General features: G+C 45.6%; 1 protein-coding gene and 1 non-coding gene across 2 annotated transcripts; both read left to right on the top strand.

The window, feature by feature from the left end:
- The first annotated feature begins 8,002 nt into the window (after nucleotides 1–8,002).
- On the top strand, nucleotides 8,003–10,949 carry Tpt1 (tumor protein, translationally-controlled 1). The gene is made up of 6 exons (XM_028754254.1): nucleotides 8,003–8,136; nucleotides 8,285–8,358; nucleotides 8,794–8,984; nucleotides 9,336–9,441; nucleotides 9,871–9,987; nucleotides 10,752–10,949. Exons 1-6 carry the CDS (start codon nucleotides 8,109–8,111, stop codon nucleotides 10,752–10,754), a joined length of 519 nt encoding a protein of 172 aa, XP_028610087.1. The 5' UTR covers nucleotides 8,003–8,108; the 3' UTR covers nucleotides 10,755–10,949.
- Nucleotides 10,558–10,687, top strand: LOC114609896. The gene has a single exon (XR_003709604.1). It is a non-coding gene; the product is annotated as a small nucleolar RNA SNORA31 (small nucleolar RNA).
- Nucleotides 10,950–11,179: the final 230 nt, after the last annotated feature.

Below are 11,179 nucleotides of genomic sequence, written 5' to 3'. Positions count from 1 at the left end.
CTTCTTTCTCCTCTCTTCTTCCTCCCCTCTCCTCCTCTCCCCTCTGGTTCCCTCCTATACCCTTCCCTCCCTTCTCCTCTCCTCTCTTTCCCTTCCCTCCCCTCTCCTTCCTTCTCCCCTTTCTTCGTTTTGTTTGTTTGGGGTGTTGTTGTTGTTGTTTGAGACCGGATTTCTCTGTATAGCCCTAACTGTCCTGGAACTCGCTTTGTAGACCAGGATAGACTGGAGCTCCATCTACCTCTGCCTCCTGCATGTGTCACCATCGCCTGGCCTTTTATATTTATTTATTTATTCCCCATTTTTTTACTTTTGATTATACCTTTAGCAGTGTCTTCATGTCTTAATTTACCACATTTATAAAATCCTCACAGACTGTCGCAGAGGTTTGTTTCCATGCCGATTCTAAATCCCATTAAATTGGCAACCAAGTTAACCTTCACAGGGACAGAGAGGGACAAGGGACAGGGGGAGTAGCGGGAGAAGGCAATGAGTTGAACAAAGTAAAATGACCCATTGTGTGCGAAAATGCCATAATCAAACCCGGTACTTTGAATGCTAACATAAAAAATAATCAATGAATTAAATTAGGATGGAGAGCACCTATTGGGCTATGTAGGTCGACTTAGGCGTAACCTACTCAGCAGATAAATGCACTGATGTATTTGTTCTTTAATGCTATTCTAGGAGCAAAGTTGCATGAGTTGTATTTATGAAAAATTAGACTGTACCCTTCAAATATGTATACTTGCCATATGTTTATTACACTTTGCTTTAAAAGGGTTTTTTTGTTTTTGTTTTGTCTTCTGAGACAAGATTCCTCTATGTAACAGCCCAGCCTTGGCTGTCCTGGAACTTGTAGACCAGGCTGGCCTCAAACTCAAACAGGGATCCTCTTGCCTCTGCCTCCCAGGAACTAGAAGTAAAGGTGCCACACACCTTTAATCCTAGCACATGGAATTCACCAGCAGGTGGATCTCTAAGTTCAAGATCAGCCTGGTTTACAAAGTGAGTTCTAGGATAGCCAGGGCTACACAGAGAAACCGAGTCTCAAAGAAAAGTTTTAATTTTTAAAACAAACAAACAAAACTCACTTGTTCATTGTACTTTTGAGGGCTACCGTCAAACTAGAATTTCAGACCTTTCCGTTTATTAATTAAGCACGAACTGTAACTAGACCTGACTCATTGGCTTGCCTGCTCTCAAGTGGAGGAGTGAAGCCACCTTGGTGATGCCATCCCTGTGTGTTGGCCTGGAAGGGACAATAGCACCTTAATCCCCATAATGTCCCACTACATGGAACTTAAGCATAGCCATGGTGGCTGAGTGGTGTCTTAGTCAGGCTTCTCTAGAGTTACAGAACTTATGGAATAAGTTCTTATGGAACTTATGAATAAGGGAATTTATTATAATGACTTATAGTCTGTAGTCCAACTAACCCAACAAGGGGCAGCTGTGAATGAGAAATCCCAAAGTCTAGTTGCTGCTCAGCTCACAGATAGAGGTAGTCCAACAGAGGCTACTTGTTTCAGCGGGTCTTCTGCATGGAATCCTGAAGAAGTAGGTTCCAACAGATGTGCTGGCAAAGTAAGTGCAAGCAGGCAAGGAAGAGCGAATCTTCCTTCTTCCAATGTCCTTGTGTAGGCCTCCAGCAGAAGGTATGGTCCAGATTAAAGGTGTGTCTGGATCTGGAACTTGCTGTGTCCCAGGCTGACCTTGAACTCACTGCTTGCTTCAGTCTCTTGGGATTAAAGGCCTGTCCTACCTTGCCTGGGCCTAAGCTTTTCATGGACACCAAGTCTCAAGATCTTTGTCAGAAGCCTGGGTCTTCCAGCCTCAAGATCTGGATCACAGGTGTGCCCTCCATTTCTGAATTGTAGTTCATTCCAGATGTAGAGCTGACAATCAGGAATGGCCATCACATGACTTCAATTTTTTTTTTTTAATTTAGAGGCAGGGTCATGTTAAATTATCCAGGCTGTTCTCCTGGCTTAGCTCTTGTCACTGATTACAGGCCTGTACTACGAAGCTCAGTGCTAATAATGACGCATAATGAGTTATATTCCTCTTCATTTGGTTGGTAAAAGCCACTACTCAAATCTAGAGCTCACCTCTAGTGTTTTAGACTTACTGACACCTACTTTGCTTTTTTTTCCTGGCTTTGTCTTATCCCATTTGCATTTTTTTGTTTGCACTAATTACCTCACCAATTGTTGTTGTTGTTGTTGTTGTTGTTGTTGTTGTTGTTTTTGAGACAGGATTTCTCTATGTAGCCCTGGCTGTCCTGGAACTCATTCTGTAGACCAGACTGGCCTCCAACTCAGAGATCTACTTGCCTCTGCTTCCAGAGTTCTGGGATTAAAGGCATGCACCACCACTGCCCAGCTACCTCAATTTTTGAAGGGAGTTGTGTCGCACACAAACAAAAGCAGCTACCAAGCAGGCACAGGATAGCAAAATGAAATCCATATGCTCTCCAAATCATGTGATCTCTAATTTCCACCTGGTATATTCTATTGGAGAGAGTGGAAAGCAGAAGATAAGTTATCTCTCTTCTGCAGCGAGTTGACAAGCATTCAGACTTTCCTTTTTCCTACGAAGGACTTGTTGCCATTTTTAACACAATAATTTGTAAGTTAATTTTCCAGAGCAAAATACTACTGAATTATCCCCATATATGGGCATACACACACTTTCTCTCACATAAATATACACTCACACACACTACCCCCTCCACACACACACACACCATATTTACAAAGGCATCAGAAAACTGTTACAGCCACACAGTTCAGATAGGAAACTCCTTTCACCCCTCTCAGGTATCTATGCCCCTTATTTGATGAGTTGTTTGTTTGTTTTTGTTTTTGTCTTTTTGCAAATTGTCTACAACATAGTAGACACAGTGCCCCCTTCTTTGTGTCATTGTTTGGTACCTATGGGGAAACAAATATAAATGTGCAAAGGACATTGAAGCGACACCCAGGCATACAATCAGCACGGAAGCTCTCCCTTTGACTCTTCCCCAGCCCAGCCACTGCCCAGAACCTGCTGTTATCTTCTTGAAGCATGCCCTTCCAGACTCAAGGATGTATTTCTGCAAAAAATACTTGTGTGTTTATAGCCAGGTGTTTGCTTTTGAGACCAGGTTGTGTTGTATAGCCCTGGCTGGTCTAGAATTTGCTGTGTAGTCCAGGTTAGCCTCTGACTCCTGAGTGCTGTGATCAAATGTACCAAATGTGCATGCCACCACATACAAGTACATTCTTGCTTTCATTATGTACAACTATGTGTTAAGTGAAGGGACAAAGATACAGGCTTTTCTGGTACCAGTTACATTGTAACTTTACACCACAGAAACCTAGTTTCTGGCTATTTAGGAATCTAGAAAAAAAAATATCTGATTCTCCCCTTGGACAACTTCATAGGCTGCTGGGATACAACATGGCTGAGGTTGCTGACACATGCTATTATTAGTTTTGGCCTCAAGTTCATTCATTTAAGTCACTTATTGGCTACCTAACTAGACACTGATACAGGCACTGGGGGACTGACTATGGGCAAAACTACGTCCCTGGTTTCTATTCGACCCGGAAGGAGAAACAAGATAAAACAGATAGGGTACTGATAGATGATATGCTTCAGGAAAAGTTAAGAAGAAAAGGAGATTCTAAAAAGAGACCAGAGAAAAAAACAAGAGAGAGAAAAGAGGAGGCTAGAGATTATAATTTTCTTTTCTTTTTACCAAAGGATAAAGTTTTAGAAATAGACTATGGAGAAGGTAACAATTGAAGTCAAGTTTCTGTCTCTGGTTGACTAGTGCCCGAGTGGACGTGGGGGTTGCATGCAGTTTGTGATAGTTTGTATATGCTTGGCCCAGGAAGTAGGCCTTGGGCGTTGTGGCCTTGTTGAAGGTGTGTCACTGTGGCCGTGGTCTTTAATACCCTAGTCCTAGCTGCCTGGAAGTGACTCTTAGAGACCTTCTTCATATGAAGATCCCAGCTCCTTCTGTACCATACCTGCCTGGATGCTACGATGTTCCTGTCTTGAAGATAATGGACTGAACTTCTGAACCTGTAGGCCAGCCCCAATTAAATGTTGTCCTTATAAGAGTTGCCTTGGCCATAGTGTCTGCTCACAGCAGTGAAAACCTAAGACAATTGTAGAGAGGCCAGAGGTTCACACCAGGTGTATTCTATCACTCTGCTTATTCTCCCAGTTACAGCCAGACTGTCTGGAAGCCCCTGGGTGGTCGGGCTGCTGCCTACCATCAGAACTGACATGTGTGCAGCCATGCCTCAACTTTCTGTCCCCCAACCTGTGCCTTTTTTTTTTTTTTTTTTTCCTGTAGACGGCATGACATTCTCATGCTCACAGCACTGGGGAAAACAGGACCCTTAAACTCACAGGCTTTTCTCTTCAATGGAAGGGTTTTATACTTGTTTCCACCCAGAAAGCTGGGTTTCGACGTAGTTAATAACATGATAATCTTTGCTATTGGCAGGGCCAGGCCCCACTCCAATCTTCCAGACTATTATATTTATTACTCTTCTCAGACCCCTGAGCATTACCTCTCTGTCAATAGAATCCATTCTTATCACCAGGCAGTGGTGGCGCACGTCTTTAATCCCAGTACTTGGGAGGCAGAGGCAGGTGGATTTCTGAGTTTGAGGCCAGCCTGGTCTACAGAGTGAGTTCCAGGAGAGCTAGGGCTACACAGAGAAACCCTGTCTTGAAAAACCAAATCCATTCTTATGAAAGATGTCCCATGTATTTGAAAGAGTTTACTATTATGCTTATTCCATACCCTTCCTCCCTAGACCCTTATCCTGAGCAGCTTTTCAATCAATAAAACCCATTCTTTTTTTTTTTTTTGAGACAGGGTATAGCCCTGGCTGTCCTGGAACTCACTCTGTAGACCAAGCTGGCCTTGAACTCAGAAATCTGCCTGTCTCTGCCTCCCAAGTGCTGGGATTAAAGGAGTGCACCATCACTGCCCGGCTCTCCTCCTTCTTAAGGTTCCTCTGTGTAGCCCTGCCTATCCTGGAACTTGCTCTGTAGACCAGGCTGGCCTCCACTCACAGTTGCCTCTGCCTCCCAGTGTTGGGATTAAAGGCGTGTGCCACCACTGCCTGGAACAAAGGAGTTTCAATATGGTCATTGCTTTAAAGCTTTATTGTGATAATTGTCTTGAAAAAAACTTTTTTCCAAAGTTGTACTGTAAATATGTCAAAAATAAACTGCCTAGGGTCAGACTCTAGAAGTCTGAGCCAACACCATCTAATTAAGTCTGTCAAACCAGATTTCCTTCTTGCCTCATGAGAATCACTACTGACCAGCTGTGGCACTTGCAGGGACCCCTATACTTTTTTGTCTTTTATTTTCATAGACAATTAGAAGCTCCTTTTTTTGTTTGTTTGTTTTTGTTTTGTTTTTTGAGACAGGGTTTCTCTGTATAAGAAGCTCCCTTTTTTACATATTTAAATTTTCTTTTCTCTATGTAGTCTTGGTTGTTTTGGAGCTTGCTATGTAAATCAGGCTGGCCTTGAATTTATAGAGATCCTCCTGCCACTGCCTTTCAAGTGTTGAGATTAAAGGTGTGTGTTCCACCATGCCCAGCTTAGAGAAATGAGTTATTTTTTAGTCAGATCTTCTTCTTCAGGAAACACTCCCTCAGCTGGCTAACCTGCCAAAAGCTGGCCATTGAGCAACTTCCTGCTCAGGGAAAATCAGGTGATCTGCCAGCCCCATCCACAGGGCACATACTGGCTTGAGGCTGTCTCTTTGTTGTTGGGCACCTGCACTTTGAAAGAGTATCAAATTCCTTCTTTTGGTGACTATTTTGAAAAGTCCTCTTACTAGTGGTCTCTCTCAACTTGGCTGCCCAATAGCATTCTCTGAAGATTTAAAAAACTAAGATGCCTGGGTCTCCCACATGTGGAGGTGGGGGCGGGGAGAGGAGAGAGAGAGAGAGGAAGGGGTCAGGAGCCCTATTGAGGCTGAAGCAGGAGACTTGTGATTTCCAGGCCTATCTGGCCTCCAGAGTCAGTTCGAGACCAGTTCGGGCTACACAAGCAAAGGAGTGAGAGGAGAAGTAACTGTCAAGTCCAAAAGAAACTGGGCAAATGGCTTTTGGACCTGACAGTAATTTAAAAAAATCAGGAATTACATACATATCCCACATATATGTACCACCTGTTAAACATGCCAGCCACTTACTTGTCTATTAAATTCACAGAAATTTTATTTCATACTAAAGCTCAAAGAGGGTGTCTTTCCTGAGATCGTGGGACTAGTAACAGAAAAGATGCCAGCATTACTTAGCTGCAAGTCTCTTCTACCATGGCCTTTTTCTTTTCTTTTCTTTCTTTTTCGGTTTTTTTTTTTTTTTTTTTTTTTTTTTGGTTTTTGGGGCCCGGGTTTTTCTGTTTAGCCCTGGCTGTCCTGGAACTCACTTTGTAGACCTGGCTGGCCTGGCGCCTTTTTTTTTTTTTAATGATATGAAAAAATACATTTGTGCATAAAACTGGAGAAAATAACAGAAAAGGCCAGATAGATGGCCAGATAGATTGTTTGAAGATAGATTGTTTGAGGATCTATGTAAATGAGTGTTTTTGAATAACTGGAAAATGTTAAGCTGGGCGGTGGTGGCGCACGCCTTTAATCCCAGCGCTTGGGAGGCAGAGGCAGGCGGATTTCTGAGTTCAAGGCCAGCCTGGTCTACAGAGTGAGTTCCAGGACAGCCAGGGCTACACAGAGAAACCCTGTCTCGAAAAACCAAAAAAAAAAAAAAAAAAAAAAAAAAGTTGTTGAATACGTGCGATGTGTAAGAGTTCACATAACTCAGAAAGACCTGAGTTTTCAGGCTGCAAAGTTAATGCCCATCACTTATACGTCCACGTTTTCTGATGTCCTTCACTTTTTTACTTCGTTACCCTGTGTCTTTTAGTGTGTTTAGGGAAGCAGTAGACCACCCCATCTTCTTAAGTGGCCGGTTTTATTTCATCCTCCGTTCTGCTCTTTCGCAAGAGTTTTATTCCTGAATGATTCTGTGCTTATAACACTTTGTTAGTGTGAATTGCCTTCTCCTTTGACATACTAGTATAACGTTTTCTACAAGGGCAGGCAGGGCTGGATACGTCCTTCTCAAGTATGAACATTGCAACACTAGGATACAACGGACTATAACCAAATCTGGAACGGAAGAAACTGATTCCATCCTGCCCTACATGTTCACTTGAACCATCTGGGACTCAGAAGTTGTATTTTGTTTGTTGTACTTCATAGTGGATGTGACTGTCCTTCAAGTGACCCGGGGAAGTAAAAAGCTCCTCATTTTGGTCTGTTTAATCCTCATCGCCAAGGATAAAAGTGACAATACAGAACTGTCCTAACAAAGGACACCATTTGAGACCAAGAGCAGGACAGGCCAGCGAAGAGCTGTCCAGCCAGACCCACCGCAGGCTTTGACTTTCGGAACCCACTAGAAGACCAGTCCCCACGACATCTCCCTCCCCACGCAAGACGGGTGAAGTCCGTAGGCATCCGTGGGCCGGATGTCGGAGACCCGGCGCCATCCCCGCAGTCCCCGTAGGCTCAGCGGCAGGCCCGACAACAGTCATACAAATCTGCTGACATTTCTTTCCGAGAAAGAGGTGGGAACTCGAGAGGCGCTGCGCGGCGGGAGGCGGGCGCAGCCACACCCGGGCCACACCCGGGCGGCGACTCCAGCCGCTGGCCGTCGGTCCGCCGCAAGTCCCTTCCCGTCCCAGCATGCCCTGGGTGCACTCTCCTTACACGGCCACTGTTGCCTCGCGCACCCAGGGGAACTCCGCATTGTGTCCCGGCCAAGTCCCCGGATGTCCGCTGCCCTCTCCGGGCGGGCCAAGGCGTGGCCACGCCCCTGCGCTGCTCTGCGTGTCACGTCACCGCTTACGGCACTTCCGGGGGCGCACCGGGCGATGACGTAGATGAACGTGCCCTCTATATGAGGTTGGGGAGCGCCCGAGTCGGCCTTTTCCGCCCGCTCCCCCCTCCCCCCGAGCGCCGCTCCGGCTGCACCGCGCTCTCTCTGCGCTGTCAGGCTAGCGCCGCTGTCCTCAGCCGTCACCATGATCATCTACCGGGACCTCATCAGCCGTGAGTCCCGGCCGCCCGGGGGGTCTGGGTGCGGGTGGGCTCGGGGAGGCCGGGGCGCGAGCTTGGGCCGGGATCCGCCGCGTGCGCCCACCGGGCGCGGGAAATGGCGGGCCTTCGTTCGCTGACGGACAGCTCTGTTCCCTTTCAGATGACGAGCTGTTCTCCGACATCTACAAGATCCGGGAGATCGCGGACGGGCTGTGCCTGGAGGTGGAGGGCAAGGTGAGCCGGGCGCCGCGGGGAGGCTGGCCGGGCGCCGGCCGGCCGGGCTGGGCTTGCGGGGAGGCCGCTGGAGCTCCTGCAATCCTCCCAGCCGCCTCCAGGCGGAGGAGACTCGCTCCTACCGGCCTTGGGTTTTTCTAGAAAAGTGGAGGCGGAGCCGAGCCTGGAAATAGGTCCACGAACTCAGCGCCATCCTCCTTCCGGGCGAACGGGGACATATTGTCTCTTAAGATAGGTTTGCGCTGTCTGCGCTTAGCCCGTGGCGACCCGAGAGAGCCCACAGCAACTTGGTTCCGCTTGATTAGAATGACCACTGCTTTCGGTCGGGGCAGTGATTATTTTTGGGGGAGATAAGGTGTTTCAGGGAACTGACAAATAGTTGCCGGCGAATAGGATTTTTTTCCCCTTAAACTAAATTTTTTTTTCTAAATGTAGATGGTCAGTAGAACAGAGGGTGCCATCGATGACTCGCTCATTGGTGGAAATGCTTCCGCTGAAGGTCCGGAGGGCGAAGGCACTGAAAGCACAGTAGTCACCGGTGTTGACATTGTCATGAACCATCACTTACAAGAAACCAGCTTCACAAAAGAGGCCTACAAAAAGTACATCAAAGACTACATGAAATCGTAAGTGACAAACACCCTGTTTTGGTGGTCAGGGTCCTAGAAGAAGTTGGTTGCTTAGTTATAAAGGACTTGAGAAAGAAAGGCCTCTTGTTACACAATGAAGGTTTCTTTTCAATAATGTAAGCATACTGGAGTAAGCCAGCTGACTTTCACTTTGAAGAGTAGAAACAGTTGCTTTTAAGAGCTAATCTGCCTGGAATTTTTTAATGTTTCTTTTTTTGACACTTAGTGAACTCTGTCATTTTGCTGATAGTCATTACCTGTTGGGGCGTACATTCTTTTACTTTACTGGAAGAAAATTATTTTGCTCAAACTTCAGTATTTTAACGACCTGTTACCTTACTGTTTTAGACTCAAGGGCAAACTTGAAGAACAGAAACCAGAAAGAGTAAAGCCTTTTATGACTGGAGCTGCAGAGCAAATTAAGCACATCCTTGCTAATTTCAATAACTACCAGGTAAATAAACTAAAGGGTTGTATAATTTTAACCACGGGATCAGAAAAAATTTGTTTCATGTCTGTGCATGGCTCTGGCTGTCTGGGACGCCCTGAGACCCAAACTATCTCAGCCTTCTGAGATTAAAGGCATGTAGTATCACACCAGACAAGGAGCTGGTATTTAAAAGGGTAGACATTGCTTTCTTTTTCACTGAGACTGGATTATCTGTAGACCTGGCTGGCCTTGAAACCTAGAGGTCTACCTGCCAGTGCTTGGGATTAAGTGTGTGCCAACATATGGCTAGTGTATGTGTTACTTTTGAGTACCAGGGATTTTTTTTTTTCCCAAATGTTGGCTAGGGGTTATTCTGGATCTTTTTATAGTTTGATTTTACGTTTGTGTGTATATGACAGTCTAATTGTAGGTTTTTGTTACGTGTTTCTTAAGTTTTTTATTGGTGAGAACATGAATCCAGATGGTATGGTTGCTCTCCTGGACTACCGTGAAGATGGTGTGACTCCATTCATGATTTTCTTTAAGGATGGCTTAGAGATGGAAAAATGTGTAAGTATCTGTTCACATTAGTAGTGTAAAGACAGGGAGTGCGGCATTGTGGTCCTTTGCCATCTGCAGGTGGTAGACCTGGTAGATTGTGAGATCTAGACTCTTTATCCTGTGGGATCTGACAAGGGCCTTGACCATGAGAAGGACCTGGAGATGAGACAGCTTGCTTGGTAGAGTCTCAGGGTCATGTGTGTAAGTGGAGTTTGACACGAGGCCTGGGATAAACTCACGCAGAATGGAGAATGAGAGTGAAATGGTGTTATGGTCTCCCGCGTCGCTCAAGTCCATTTCATATTATATACGAGAGTGTTTCTTAGTGTATACTGACTTCAGTGAGGAGGAATACAAAACTGTTTTATAAGGGATTGGTGGAGGCATTGTAAAGAGTTGCTTGTTCTGGAGGCTTTCTTGTAAGCAAAGTAGAAAGAAGATGAGCTTAGAGCTGTACTGGAGAAAAGTGGGTGACCACCAGGGACAGTGGGGTAGGAGTGGTATTCAGACGTCTGGTGTTAGTAGGGCACTGAGTGGAGCAGAGAGATGGACAGGTGCTGCTGACTCGGTGAGGGTAGTCTGCATCCACTGATAGACCTTGAACAGTTTGTGGTTGTTCTTCTGGTTTGCACTAGGATGCAAGAGGAAACTCTCCCTGCGCTTCCTGCCTGCCTTTGTGGCAGTCCAGATTGAATTGGGGAGGACATCTACATGCTAGGAAAGTTACACACTCAGGCTGGAGCAGCTGTTAATGCCTTCTCTTTGTCTTGCAGTAACAAATTGGATCTATCCCCTGTCACCGTAATTGGCTGCTGCTTACCATCCAGACAACTCCAGGACTTAGGATAAATGGGACTGATGTCATCTTGAGCTTTTATTTTGACCGTGATTTATTTGGAGTGGAGGCATTGTTTTTTAAGAGAAAAACATGTCATGTGGGTTGTCTAAAAAATAAAGTGCATTTAAATTCACTTAAGAATTCCTCTTTACTGTGACTGTACTGACTCCTGTAGTGTCTGAGAAGCTAGAGCCTGTTGAGTGAGCAACACTAGAAAGCTAAGCCTCTTCAGCTAACTGCTACAGTGGGGACTCTACAAGACTGGAATGTGTGAAAGCAAGAATCTCAGTTGCAGTGAAGGGAGAGACGAGAAGTGGACCCCTAACCTCCATCACCTCCAGTGGATGAGTTTACCAAAAGCAC

Source organism: Grammomys surdaster, unplaced genomic scaffold (assembly GCF_004785775.1).
Source record: "Grammomys surdaster isolate TR1022 unplaced genomic scaffold, NIH_TR_1.0 125985, whole genome shotgun sequence".
In the NCBI taxonomy this organism is placed as follows: Eukaryota; Metazoa; Chordata; class Mammalia; order Rodentia; family Muridae; genus Grammomys; species Grammomys surdaster.
This window is presented reverse-complemented; position numbering and strand designations above follow the sequence as displayed.